Genomic DNA, 14,237 nt, shown 5'->3' on the forward strand with positions numbered 1-14,237 from the left:
GTTGTTTTATACAGCTTCTAAATTTACATTTTTCAGTCCATGTGGAATCTATCCTTTTTTTCCTAATTAGAATTAATAGCAAAGCCTTCCTGCCTCAGTCCCTCAGTAAATACTGTTACCTCCCACTACTACCTGCACCAGAAGTACACCTTGCTAATGAGTTCATTTCCCCTCACATCAGTCTCTCACCTGCTAAATACAGTACAAGATCTCTGCTAGAAAGGGAAAATAATTTGCAATTGCTAACTACAAGATTTTTCTGTCTTGTCCTTTGTTTTTTATTGAAACATATAGCACTGTTGAAAGAATTTCAATAAAATTCATGTGCTTATCTTTATTGCTGACCTCCAAGTCTCTAACTTTTCCTTTATACCAGCTTTTACCTACTCAATTTTTTTCATTTCTGCATGCTCAAGCATCAAACTGTGGTCAGCATAGCTTAGCCTACACATCATCATAGTACGTTCAGTTGCTTTCCATTACTTCCTGCACAGGGGTTTTCTCAGGCAATTTTATAGCTCTGCTTTATCTTTTTACTGCTCAAATTATTTTAATGATTTCTTGCAAAGTACTAGTTAGGCCAGTCTTGCCTAAGCCTGTATAACTTTCAACGTCTGCAAAAGTTAAATCACATTTTCAAAACTTTCAGTGAGAATTAAATTACCTTCCCTCTGTTAGTGTTCAGAAAACCAGCTAGTGCTAGAGGGTTCATGGTAATGAGCTTACAACTCCTTTACTAGCAACTATCTACCTTCCCCTACCAGAAAAGACAATTTCCATGGTACATTCTTCAACATCTTCAGAGTATTTTGAGTTGGTTTTAATTGATTTTGAGAAGCAAATCCAGCTAAATACTTATACATTGAAATACAATTTACAGTTAGATTCTGTTGAGTATACCAGAAAGCAAGCTTCTGCTGATCTGCTGCCAGTTCCAATTCACAGAGTAAATCTCTAGACTAATTTAGGAAATTTTTGTCTCTTATCACAAGTCTAAATAACAACTCAATATATCTGCTCACTACATCTTTATGGTATTTTTCATTTGTTTGTTGATCATCCAATGATGATATGAATTGGAGAAACATTCACACTAAAGTGTCAGTCAGCAGGAGGCAAGCAGTCTAACTTGCAGGCTCCTATTCAAGCAGTGCGGTTAAAATGCAATGCTTGCTTGTGTCCTTGATGCTTTGTCTCTACATTCCATGCAAAAGGTGTGTTTTAGGAATATGTTCACATATATTCTGACTAATTCTCCACCATTGAATAAAACAACTGTTTCCTCATTTGGAACTGCCTAGCAAGTAAAACCAACATGTAGGTGAACTTTAGGCAGCTGCTGAATCATGGTACACTGAATAGCCCTGGGATTTATGAAATATTCGTCAAACATGACTGATAACTGAAATAAAGTCAGTAAAGAAACTTACATTGCACATAGGATTATAGGAGAACACAGGTTGGAAGGGACCTCAGCATTTCACCTAGTCCAACTCAAAGCAGAGTCAGACCAGGTTGCTCAGGGCCTGATCTAGGCTGGTATTGATGACTTCCAAGGAAGGAGAAGGCACAACATATCTGTGCAACCTACTCTACTGCTAGACTGTCCTCATGGGGAAAAAGTTTCTCCTTATACTCAGTCTGGACTTCTCATTTCAACTTCTGCTCATTGCTTCTCATCTTCCCACCATACATCACTGAAGAGCCTAGCTCCATCTCCTTAATGACCTCCTTGAAGTCAATAGAAAGGTGCGATTATGTCCCCTGGGTCTTCTCCAGTCCAGTTCCTTCAGCCTCTTCTCAGGAGGCATGTGCCTCAGCCCCAGTCACCTTGGTGGGCATCCACTGAACTCACTCTTCTTGTATTGGACCCCCAAACTGGACACATTATTGTAGCAGTAAAGATGCAGATGTCTAATTGTGCTGCTTTTCCTACCTCACCCTCTATGGAAATTCCAGGCTAGGGACATACTATTTAACTTGTTTTTCATTCAGTGAGCAAACATACTGCTTATTTATACAACTCTTGACCACGTTGACAGAGAAGATAGCCTTTGAAGCTGCATTTGGGAGGCAGAACAGCACTTAGGAGTTTGAAAAGTCACTTACTAAAAATAAAATAAATAAAGAGAGATGTGAAAGAATGTGTGTTGGTACACAGTAAGGTCAGATTCTAGAAAGTGATGGATGGCTTTATGAAGTGGGTTAAGTCATAGGGTTTAATCTATAATAAGCAGTCCTAGTACAAACATCAAAGGATTGTTACAGATTAATTAGCAGGTGCTATTATTATCCATAACAATTTTTGTTTCCATTCCCGAAAGGATAAGCAGCAAAACAATCAATTCATGCAGTCTAAATGCTTCATCTAACTACTGCAGTAAGGGGGTATTTGGACCACAGCCACCAAAGCAAAAGGATCTGATGTAGACTGTGCACTTAACAGTGAAGTGACAGAATAGTAAGATTTTTGGTCAAAAGCATGTTCGTGCCTAATCTTGTTTTTATGATGATTTGTTTTGGCTTAGTCATCTGAAACCTGGCAGAAGGGAAGGTAAAGGGGAATTTTCTGTGACTTTACAACACTGTCTGTAAGGCTGAAGCAGCTCAAGAGAGCTCTCTGACCAGCACAAACTGAAAACCACTGTTATTTCCTTCTCTCTTCTCATATACCAGCTTCTAAGACTTAGTTGTTGTCTGAGAATTCTCCAAAAGAACACATTGTTTATCTTCCTAGTAGGGCTTTCAGGGATCACTATTTCCTGTATTTCCATGAAGTACCAAAACCCTCATCCAACATGACACCTCTGATCCTAATTTCCTCCCATGTTTCTCCCTTTTGAAATCCTGTTTCTTTTCAATGGAAAAGCAAATCTGCACGTATGAGACAGATGACTGGCATCCTGAAATGACTTCCCAGTGATAAGTCCTCACAGTTAACAATGTCGATTGGGTAGAATGACCATATCAGGAGAGATGACTTCTCAAGTACATAATGACATACTCACAGTTTCTGCCCACACAATGTCTGATTGCACTGGATAAGGAATTAATAAATGATAGCTCATGCATGCTTTTGGTAGGTTTTTGTAATAGTTCTTCACCTCAGATCAGTTCCTACCCAGTTAGATGGATCATTTTGCAAAAAGCCACACCACCCCATCTCTGAATAATTAGAAGTGAATGCACCATGGAGAATGAGCGATCATTTTTATCAGAGATGTATTCTAGGTCAGTGTTGATACACACAAATGAGCACAGTATAAACTAATGATCAGCAATCCATTAACTAGTTTTTAAACAGACTGCAGGTTTTAATATTGATAATGTTGAAAAGAAAAAGGGAACGTAGTTCTTCAGCACAGAAGACAGCAGCATGACTTAATCCAGAATCCTCTTTATGCCTTCCCCTTATTTAGCAGTTGTGACTAGGAGTAACGCCTTTGCTTCCAGTCTCTCAGCTGGCTTGCCAAAGGCCAGTGCATCCTCAACATCAGACCCACCTCTGTAACTTAGCCTATCTGAACTCATGCAGAGACTATGTGTTGTAAAACCAAACAAAACTGTTTCATTTTTAATTCTGGTAACTATGATTAAGCATGGTATGTTTTTCTAAGTATTCGAGGTACTGGAAAAAATGGTGTAAGATGGTGAATGCTCACTGAAATACACAGGAATCTTTCCCTTTGATTTCAGTGTCTTTGGCTCAGAACCCATGAAAGTAAATATCCTGATTGGCAATTTTCTATAATACCTTTGTTCTTATAGACCAAGACAGAATTTGATACAGCATAAAGGCAAGATTTGTGTCTCCCAGCTTTTCTTGTAAGAGACAGTCCCTATGAATTCCAGAGGTTCTTAGAGCATTAGAGTTCTATAGAACAAAGTCACATAATTATAATCTGTGATTTCTTTCAGATACTTATAAAAATGAAAACATTTTCTAAATAGTAAATAAAAAATCTCCCACCCATATAGTACAAAACGTCAACTGATTACAGGTTCAGTACGGTACCCAATCTGTTCCTTTCAAAATGTCTTTGTTAGATGAAAGACTTTATGGCTCTCTTCCTCTCAACCAGACATGGATTTCATTCGAGTTACTTTTTATGCTAAATACCATTCTTTACATTCTCTGTATTATTACATCAGCTATAAAATCTGCAATCTTTGCTTATAAATTAACTTTGAGGATAACAAACAAGTTGGAGGGCAGGATTAGCTCTTCATCTCTTAAGTTTCATAATACACACTGACTGCCTTTTCACTGCATTTAATCAATTAGAAATTACTGGACTTGGTATAGTGTAATACAGCCTATAGGATTTCACAATTATGTGAGTTGGGAGCAGAGTTTGGAGATCTCTTTTTAACCCATGCTTCTGAAATAATTGTAAAATGGTCATTACCGTTTTAGTATCTTCCTAATTCAATCATGCTAGTAGAGAAATAACCATTTTACTGCTACTTGCCAGCAGTCCCAAGCAGTCAGAGAGGTGTTCTGTGCACTGAAATCATCAGGCTAAAGGAAGATGGTGAACTTAGCACTGGGAGTGGGAGCAGATGAGTATGTGAATCAGGTAGGTTAAGAGCTCTCACTGAAGCTTTAAAAACCCAACCCAGTATTGAGATCCACTACAAGTTGTTGTTTAGTCTTGTCTTGCCCATGGCAACCCAACTGTTAATTGCAGTTACAAGTATGCATCTCTATGCAGATAGCAAACCAGAGACCTTTCCATGTAATCCAAACAGACAAGGCAGAATATGAAAAAGCAGTACAGAGAAGTAATCTTATCTTCCTGAGGTTATACAGCAACACAGTGAAATATGTAAGACTATCACCAAGGTATAGTTTTTATGGTCCCAAATTTAAGCACCTAAAAAGCAATCTAAGAATTTCTTTTGAAAATCTTTGCCATAAAGCTGCAACCTACTCTGTGAGATACTTCCAGCGAAGAGGACAAATTCTATAGAGCTCTTTGGGGAGAGAAGTCTCCAAGACTCACCAGGTGTCTGCATTCTGTACTGTGAACTATGGTTAAATACACTATTTTGTGGCCTCTAAAGAGAGGACAAAAACCAGAAAAATAAGAGAAAGCAGCCCTTGCAGTTGCACAATTGTGGAAGACTGAATACTCTATTTTTAGGTATGAAAAAAATCAGTCCTCAGATTGGTAAGTATCAGGGAGGTGTCTCCAGTAAATACAGCCTTTGCCTGTGTTCATCATCATGATATAATATTTTCCAGATTACTAAATTCTGTTTGACATTTGTTTTGAAACACAGTTTTCCTTGTTCCTTGTTTCATACCATCTGAGATACAGCTGACTTTCCATGGATGAAATGACTACTGAGAAAACGAAAGTAAGACTGAGAAAATCCCAGATCCCATGTAATGTTACCTAAGAGACCATCAGTCAAACTAAGCAGTTGCAAGAATTTATCGTTGGTTTTGTATGTTTTAAAATCCATTCTGGAGAATGACAGGAAATAATCAAAACACTAGCTTTTTTAAACTTCTTTCAAGAAGGATACCGAAGACTGTGCAAAAAATAAGCTGTAATAATAAAAGGACATGAAATATGCTAGTTTTTAAACAGATGAAGCTGAACCCCAGCAGAAGGAAGCACACGGGTAATGAGGCAGTTCAATCTAATGTTGTGGAGCAGTGGGCAAAAGAATATTTCATGTGAGGTAGTGAAGCACCCAAACAAAGCTGTCTCAGAAGTTGCTTATTTTTTTTAATCAAGTTAATCCTTTTCAGAATGGATTAATGCAGAATATGAAAGCAGTCTCTTCTGGGGGAAAAGGCACCCAGGGTGACAGTTACAATAAACAACAGTTCCAAAACTGTCCTCTTCATAGTCTACTAGCTTCTGTAAGCGTGCAGGATTACTCCTTAAGTGTGCAATGTCAGGGACTTCTACCAACACTAAATACAAACATTGTTAAGCTCTTAGCTGCAAATGACAGATGCCTCCATCTGCTTCTAAACTTTTAAAAACTATTTTAAATATCAAACACAATTATGAGGAAAACAGAAGATATTCTTCAAAGAACAGCTTTTTTTAAAAGTTAATGTGGCTGTCCTGATAAATCACAAGCTGAAAGGAATACTTGATGACTAGTATATACTTCAGTTAACACTATTTCATAAAGCTGGCTTGACAGAAGTATAAGATAAATTAATCAAATAATACAAAAGCTGAAAGATGCACCAGCTGGCTCATGCCCAGTAAGAAATACACCATGACAGCAGGAAAGACTGCAGTACAGCAGCTGGCCAAGCGAGCAGCACAGTACAGTGTCAAGCCATTTTCCTGTGTTACTGACTTGGTTTAGAACATGGCTCTTAAAAAGACTACTCACACATTCCAAATAAACATATGCTATTTTGGATGACACTGATGGACACTATATTGCAGAGCATTCAGCTCTAAAGACTGATTCTTACAGTTTAAGGTCAAGGACTGTCACAATGAGTGAATATTATGATATTGAACGTCCAAGACTCACAGCCACTGTGCTGCCTGTTTGGTTTGCATTTTATCAGAGCTTTATACGAAGACACAATTTGTAATGCCAAATTAAAAGCTATTCACAAATAAGAAACTGTTTCCCTTAAAGATCACAGTGAGTATTATTTGTTTCTCTCAGAAATAGTGTGTATACTTATTCTTTATTATACCACAAAAAAGATTTTCCAGTGTCATAAGGAAGTAATAAGCCAAACACCATAGAAGAGATGTTTTTGTTTAGCATCAAATTCTTAAGCTCACGTGTCTCTAAACAAAAAGCAATTCTTGTGACATAATGAACCAAGTGAAAAGGAGTTTACATAGTCCTAAAGCTAAAGAATGATTTAAAGAATATTCTATTATTGACAAATGATGCTAAGCAAAACCTGGCTTGGGATGGAAGTATTCTATTCAGTACCCACAGGGCTCAAATGACTTTCAGTGGCAAGAGTCAACTGAAATCACTAACACCTCTGACATAAGAATGTGATCAGAAATATATACCTCTCTAACCATGTGAAGTGCAGAATACTATCCTGTATTTTAGATAAACCACAAATTGACAATCTTTTCCATACTAAACCTTGATATCAACAAGTTTTTTAAAAAGGAAAAATTTTCACTACAGAGAAAGTTTCTACATAAGGCTCCAAGGCTGGTAACAGCAAAAGCAGAGTCTTTAATATTTGTCTGGGGGCTTAAGAGCAAGAACCTAGACGCTAAACAAAACACATTATCTAACCCACCAATAAATTGCCATTGTTCCAGTCTTTCTAGACATGTCACTTTCATATCTGTAATGTACAGATTATTTTCATGCAATTTCAGCTTCAGGTTCCTGATGTTTTATAAAGCATAGCACCAAATTTGGTTCTGTCCTTAGACTGAAGGTTGATAAGTATATAACCAGGAGCTAATGACTAAGAACTTGTTTCTCATTTTCCTTAACTAAAATGTGATCTAAATCTGTTTCTCCATACTTCAAGAATTAAAAGCATGATCCCAACCTATTAAACAGAAGTCTCCCAACTGTCTTTTCCTTGTTCTAATGTTTGTCTTGCATAATAAGCCTCCTGTGAAACTCTCTAGCTTAACTGACAGAGTTGTCTGTACACAACCTTTGAACAGTTAATTCCATTCAACTCCTAATTGTAGAGAAGTACTTAGGAGAAGTTATTGACCCAAGGTCTTACGGTAACCAGCTGCAAACCCGTTGTTTCCTGAACTACACTTGTGTAAACACAATGAAAACCCTCAGGCTAATGAACGACCAGGTGATACTACTCCATACTGAAAGTGATGCTGGTAACCCAATGATTCCTATAGTTGTGCTTATCAGTGGAACCAACAAAAACTGGGGCTTTGACATGACTTTCTGATGGGCCCTTAATCATTCAATTATTGCATATACATTGTAACAGTCCATTACTTACCAGAACTGGCATGATGTACAAGTAAAGAAATGGGTTCCTCATTTCAGTAAAAAGAAACTAAACCCTATAAATAGAATACACTTGTCCCTTTTTACTGACATTATCCTTTGTTGCATCAACAGTTTAACAAGCACTGTAAGCTTTTTTTTTAAACTTTGCAATAGCAATTATAGTATACAACGCAGTCTCTTATCCTCTAATACTTAATCTGCACCCAACACCTTTATTTTCCTAGATATTAATGAAGAGAACTCAAACTCTCAGATCAAACATGTTAGTGAGTGATAAATTAGAGCAACTCCAGGATTAAAGAAGTTTTCTGGATAATAACAATTTTGGGCAGAAGTATTGAAGCTCTTCTCAAAACCCTTTTAGAGTTCAGGTTCTCATTGACTTCTAGGCTAATATAACATCTTCGGTCTCAAATTATGCTGCTGAAGAACAGAATTGGTATAATGTCTTGAAAACATGGAAGCCCAGGCATTAGAGAAACATGTCTGTCTGGGGCACTGGAGTTACTTTCACTATTACAAGGAAGTAGTTTGCATCACATCTCCCCACCACCAAGAAAATTATTTGCTTAGTTATGGAATAAAGTTATCTTCACATTATACTTCCATTCTATTTAAAAGGTTTGTTATTTTGAAAACCAGATTATGTTTGTATAAAAAGAAAGACTCGGACATCTCATTATGCCCTACAACTGAATCACTACTGTCAAAATATTTAGTCATGACATTTCTTGCCTCAGCAACTGTGCTCCCTCTCTGCACCCTACCAAAACCTGCATGCTCTACCAGTTTCCAAAGTCTAAAATTCACTGATCTTGGTCCTACCATATCAGTTACGTCTATCATACCTTTGGTCTGATGTTCCCATATCTCAGCTGGCACCTTAGACATTTGGAGCTCCAGAAATGCCACGGCTCACCTTCCAGCTCCTTGGTGCTTTCCCTCTTGAACTATCCATAAATTAAATAACAGGCATGTAAGAATAATTCAGACACATGCAATTATCTTTAGTAATTCAACAACATATTATGTGTCTCACTACAAAAAGCCAGACAGGTAAAGCAATAGAGGGTTGTTGAGCACACTACATTTGAAGTTCAGGAAACCAGTATGTTTCCATACACCGTCAATCCTATTGAATCTTACAGTTTTCATAATTGCACTGATATAAACTTCAGTGCATCTCCATGCTACAGACCAAATATATATAATAGAATTGCAGTACAGCATGAGTCATCTGTTTGCTGTTCTTGATTAAGAGTAGCACATTTAGATATCTACTATCAAATCTAATTGAGCTTTTATATTATAGCATTCAGTTTCATACTGACTATTCCTTGTCAATACTTTAGTGTAAATGTCTGCTTACAGCCCCCATTTCTTTTACAGTCCTTGTCAAATTTTTCAACTACTTTGAGCTACGATTTTCTTGTTTCTTTCATGGCTGAATGAAAGAAAAAATCTGGTGCCTAAGAGAGATCTGTCTTAGTACTTAAGTTCTATTTTGGCAGGTGAGGTAGCTCAACAATTTGGAAACAGTAAAAAATCCAGCCCCCAAATACTTGGGACTTCGGATAGGCATCGCAGCATGCACTGCCACCTGGAGGCAAAAAGTTCCAAGTGCAGCTAAAAGCAAAGATGTTTCAAAAGGAAACTTTTTTATCCCTAAATTAATTTTATTTAAGATAGCTAGTACTTCTATTGAGTTTTCCCTGATGAAAATCTATTAGGGCAGTAAAAAGATTTTTTTTTAAAGAGGATATGGACTCCCATTTTTAAAAGACATTTATTATATGTTGCAAAAAGTTGTGAAGGCCTTTATATCTGTACGACATTGCACACTTCAGCCATTATACCATTCAGTGCACAAAGCCTGTCTGAACAGTGTCCATTTTCATGAGAGTTGAGAGATTAGGGTGACAGGCACCTATCTCTCACTAAGGAAAGACAACCGTTGCTTCAAGTGCAACCCTACAGAGTAGAATGAAGATATGCCCATAGCACAAACTGGCAAGGGGAAAATACTGTGGTTCGAGTTTCAGATGGGCTTAAAGTTCTTGTGGGTATGTTCTCCACTCAGCAGCCTATGCTTTTGTGTCTGCTATGAGACTAAAACCAGATCTGTGCTCTGGTTGTAACTCTGCTTCACTCTGAAAACTTATCTATGGTCCTGACAAAGGACGATCTGACATAACAGACTGACTACCCTAATTCAGAACCTTACACAAAGAAAATTAAATCCACTGTTACTTATGCAGAACCACCTTGCCACCAAACAACCTATGCAGTAAGTGTATCAAACAGTGCTACACTACAGTGGATCTAGGCCTAACAGTATAATCTAGTCCACAATTGAGTAAAGAGAAATTTGCTCTGATCATCAGTGAGCATTTCTCAGGTTTGCAGGCTCCCAGTATAGACCTCTGTGCTCAGATACTAGTTAAGTTCTTTCAGATGAGACGCTGTAATTCATCAGATATTAACAGAAAGGGCACTATTTATTATTTGTTAATGACATTTTTATTCTGAGTAAGTTTTCCTGAGAAGCTCTCTGTGTTACTCAAATCTTAGACAAGTTTGGGCTTTAAGCTAAAGTTTGTGATAGTACAAGCTAATACTTTGAAACTAGACTGTGCCTTATAATCTACAGACTCAAATAGCTTCAGAAATATTAATTTAGCTTTATTACATCCCAATGAGATATTATTGTGTTTGTATTATCTAAGAAAAAACTCCAGGCGATAACTCTAATATGGTACTGGGCTTCACTGCAAGTCTTCTAAGGATGTTTACCAATGACATTCTTGTCATCTTCATTCTTCTTCTATTTCTGCTTTTTATACTAAAAAAAGAAAAAAGAAACAATTATTTGTGGGAAAGAGCACATTACTAAAAGTAACATACATTCTGACAAGGATTTACAACCCTCTTCATGATGTACATAAAATTATCTCAGTTTCCTTTAAGTACGATTGAAATTTGATAGGCTTTCCCTCCACAGGATACAACAATGCTTCTTGGCAGACCCTGTGAATCCAATCCCCTCTCACACAGTTCAATTACCAGTTTTCCAATGAAGCAGACTACAATTCTCTGCAGCAGAATCAGAATGAGGCTTTTCAGAATTGTAAGGAGAATAAATCAGATTCAGGCACAGACAGCTATTTACCAGGCTGTAACTGCTGGGATTTGGCTACTGCTATAATTTTATAATCTATGACTAATCTGTGCTTGCTCCTGTAACAATTCTCATTTGGATTTCATGGGCTGGCAGAGAAGAGGACTTAAGTCATTTAGTAAATTAAATCACAGATATTTAGAGCAAGCTGAACTTTTGACTTGTTTTACTATACTCTGAGAAATCCATGTTAACCCATCATGCTTCCCAATCAGATTTAAATCCAAGGAAGTCAATGTGACTCTCAGCTGTCTAATGGTAAACAATCTTCACTCTTTTATTTAAGAAACCAGTTTGAGTGGTATCTTTCAGTGCTTGATAGTAAAGAGACATATCTGCTGGGTGATAACTACAGCACAAGTAAGCCAGTTAGCACAATATTGCCACTGTGTTGTCTAACCCTGATCTGCGCAGTCACAGGCAAGATCCAAGGGAAAAAAAGTTGCTCTGGGAGTTTACGTAAACTGACTAAGAGAGGCTAGATTCCTGTAAGGAAAGCAGCTGATGCATACCAACAAACTGGCTTGCAAAATACTGTCAGGTTTTTTTCTCTGTAATAGAGTTATACTAGCCATCACTGCTGAAATTTAATATAATTCTTCATGGAAACAGAGATTGATAGAGAGACCAACTTCAAGCATCATTGGTTCTAAAAAGAAGAATTTTTAAAGAAGAACTATCACAATCATAAATCCCTAGCAGCTAGGTATATTTCCTTTCACCCAGACACTTCAATGTCTAGGACAATGGAACAGTTTGCTGTTCCTAAATTGCTTTCCAATGTTTTCTTCTTTGTTCTGAACTGAGAGAGCGCAAAATTTAGACATTCTGATGCACTTACTTTATTCATAATCCAGTCAGCATCTTCAATGGCTCTCTTAATAATCTGCTGGATTCTCTCAGGATCATCTTCATCTGCATGAACTTTGAAACTCTGCAACATTCAATACAAAAGCTGAAAGATGCACCAGCTGGCTCATGCCCAGTAAGAAATACACCATGACAGCAGGAAAGACTGCAGTACAGCAGCTGGCCAAGCGGGCAGCACAGTACAGTGTCAAGCCATTTTCCTGTGTTACTGACTTGGTTTAGAACAAGTGTTACACTGACTAGCCAACTTAATGCAACAGTTGTCAAAATAAGGATCACTTCTAAATCTCAAAGAAAATATTTGATACGAATAAACTATTGATCTGAAAAGGTGAAAGTTTGCATTGTAGCACCTGGCTGGGCTATTTCCATAACAGGGCTTGTCAAATTTAATTGCATATTAAGTATTTTTCTCCTTTCATGTATCATCAGCAAAAAACACCAGAGAACTTCAATTCAGGACAGTTGAAATCGTCTGGTACATTAAAACTAGAAAGGCACAGGGACAACAGATATGATCAAAGGCATGAAATTGCTTCCATACGAACAATTAGACAAGGTTTACCCAGCTGGGGGCAGGATATATACATTAAAAAGTGACCAACAAGGAACCGGTAAGTCACCCTAAAAGATGTATTTAGGTGAGTAAGGAATGATTGTTCACTCTCTTGACTAACACAAGAATTAGAGATGAAAGCCAAGGAAAATAGAAGGTTTCAGATTCAAAGCAAACTAAAATAAATATTCCTTCTCATACTCCCAGTATAATCATTCAAATCCACAAAGGTTACAAACTTGCAGAAGAATAATTTTTGAAGTGCCAGGAGTTATTAAAAGTTGATCCATACTGTAGGAGGAAAAAAACATAACCAAAAACCCCACAACATTGAATTCCACCAACAAAAAAGAAATCTGTTTCTCACCTGCCTGACAGCATGTCTGTAATGTTGACGAATATTCTCTTCAGGAAGTTGCTTACAGCATCGAAGCAGGTAACGATATAACTGCAAAGAATTCTGAACTAATTCAGCATTCGGTAGAGGGGCCATTATCAAGCTTCTTAGCTGTTGAAAATAACACACACACACATAAGTCAAAATAACTAATTTTATTAAAAACACAGAATTAAAAGCATAAAGTAATTTTACAGCAACAAAAGCAGGGCCAGCAAATTAAAGTTTAGCAGTGTAACTTGAAGAAAACACAATATGAAATTAATCAGAACTTGTTATTTATGGACAGATGGGGGCTAGTTATCATTGATCGATGTATTAAAATACATAAGTGTGCAGTTCATGCAAGAAGATCAGTTCATGATGGTAATATTAAGGTGTATTGCAATATTAAGTTTTTTCTAGTTTATAGAAAGACCCACAGCACTAGCTGCTATCCGTATACAAAGCAGTATCGTAGCCCTGAGGGAGTTTTCTACTGGATAAGCCACAATTCTAAGATTCATTCAAGCTTCCAGTGCTTTCCTTGAGCATCCATAAGAGTCCATCCACATGGTGACCTTGTAGAACAAGGACACTCATAATCTCTGTAAGTGGTGGTGGAATTTAAGAGTATTTCCTTGTATTGCCAGTCTCTCAAAAATATCTTGTGACCTTGCCTATGAATGTCAGGCTTTAACTGGATGTAACTTGCATAAATACAGGACACAGGCAAAAATATTGAAAGGTTTGAAATTTTCCATTTTTTTTTCTTTTGGTAACGGCAACAGGAAAAGAACAAATCTAACAAGTTTCACCTCCATAACTACACTTACATATTGTAACAATAAGTCCATCCAAGCTATATAAAGTGCTAATCAAATACTGTAAATGACTTGTCATTTAACAGATGGTTACCATCTGCAGAGAACTAAATTAACATTTGGAAAAATGCACTTTTACATCATTACTCTTAAGAATAAAGATAATAAGTAACTGAATAACGAAGTAGGTGTATGGCATTATTTTAGAACCCATTATGATACTTACTCATAATTTGGAATATTTTTTTCATTTTTCTTAAGTAATTTGAGTCCTTCGGCCAAGTTTATTTCAGAATAGAACACCACAGATATCACATGCCTAGGCTGTATATTTGCATAGACTAGCTCTTCTTGCAATGGGGAAAATCTCCTCAATTTGTACCTATAAAGTGCCCATCATAATGGAATAGGTAGTGTTGTAATCTGTATTTTCATTAAAACAAAACTCTATCTCAGTCTATAACTAAGTAG

General features: G+C 37.0%; 1 protein-coding gene across 22 annotated transcripts in view; it reads right to left on the reverse strand.

Moving 5' to 3' along the window:
• Positions 1-9,326: 9,326 nt before the first annotated feature.
• LYRM9 (LYR motif containing 9) overlaps positions 9,327-14,237 on the reverse strand; it is a 42,157-nt gene continuing 37,246 nt past the window's right edge. For 18 of the 22 annotated variants that reach the window (XM_054847244.1, XM_054847240.1, XM_054847235.1 and 15 more), the window contains 3 exons: positions 12,934-13,074; positions 11,982-12,074; positions 9,328-10,804 (listed from right to left, as the gene is read on the reverse strand). In XM_054847244.1, the coding sequence (XP_054703219.1) occupies positions 10,787-10,804; positions 11,982-12,074; positions 12,934-13,059 (237 nt within the window). In that variant the 5' untranslated portion in view covers positions 13,060-13,074 and the 3' untranslated portion in view covers positions 9,328-10,786. Of the gene's footprint in view, positions 10,805-11,981; positions 12,075-12,933; positions 13,075-14,237 lie in introns of all 22 variants that reach the window. The other 4 variants (XM_054847248.1, XM_054847245.1, XM_054847238.1 and 1 more) reach the window with 2 other exon arrangements.

The sequence above is a fragment of the Grus americana genome, chromosome 19 (assembly GCF_028858705.1).
Source record: "Grus americana isolate bGruAme1 chromosome 19, bGruAme1.mat, whole genome shotgun sequence".
Classification (NCBI taxonomy): Eukaryota; Metazoa; Chordata; class Aves; order Gruiformes; family Gruidae; genus Grus; species Grus americana.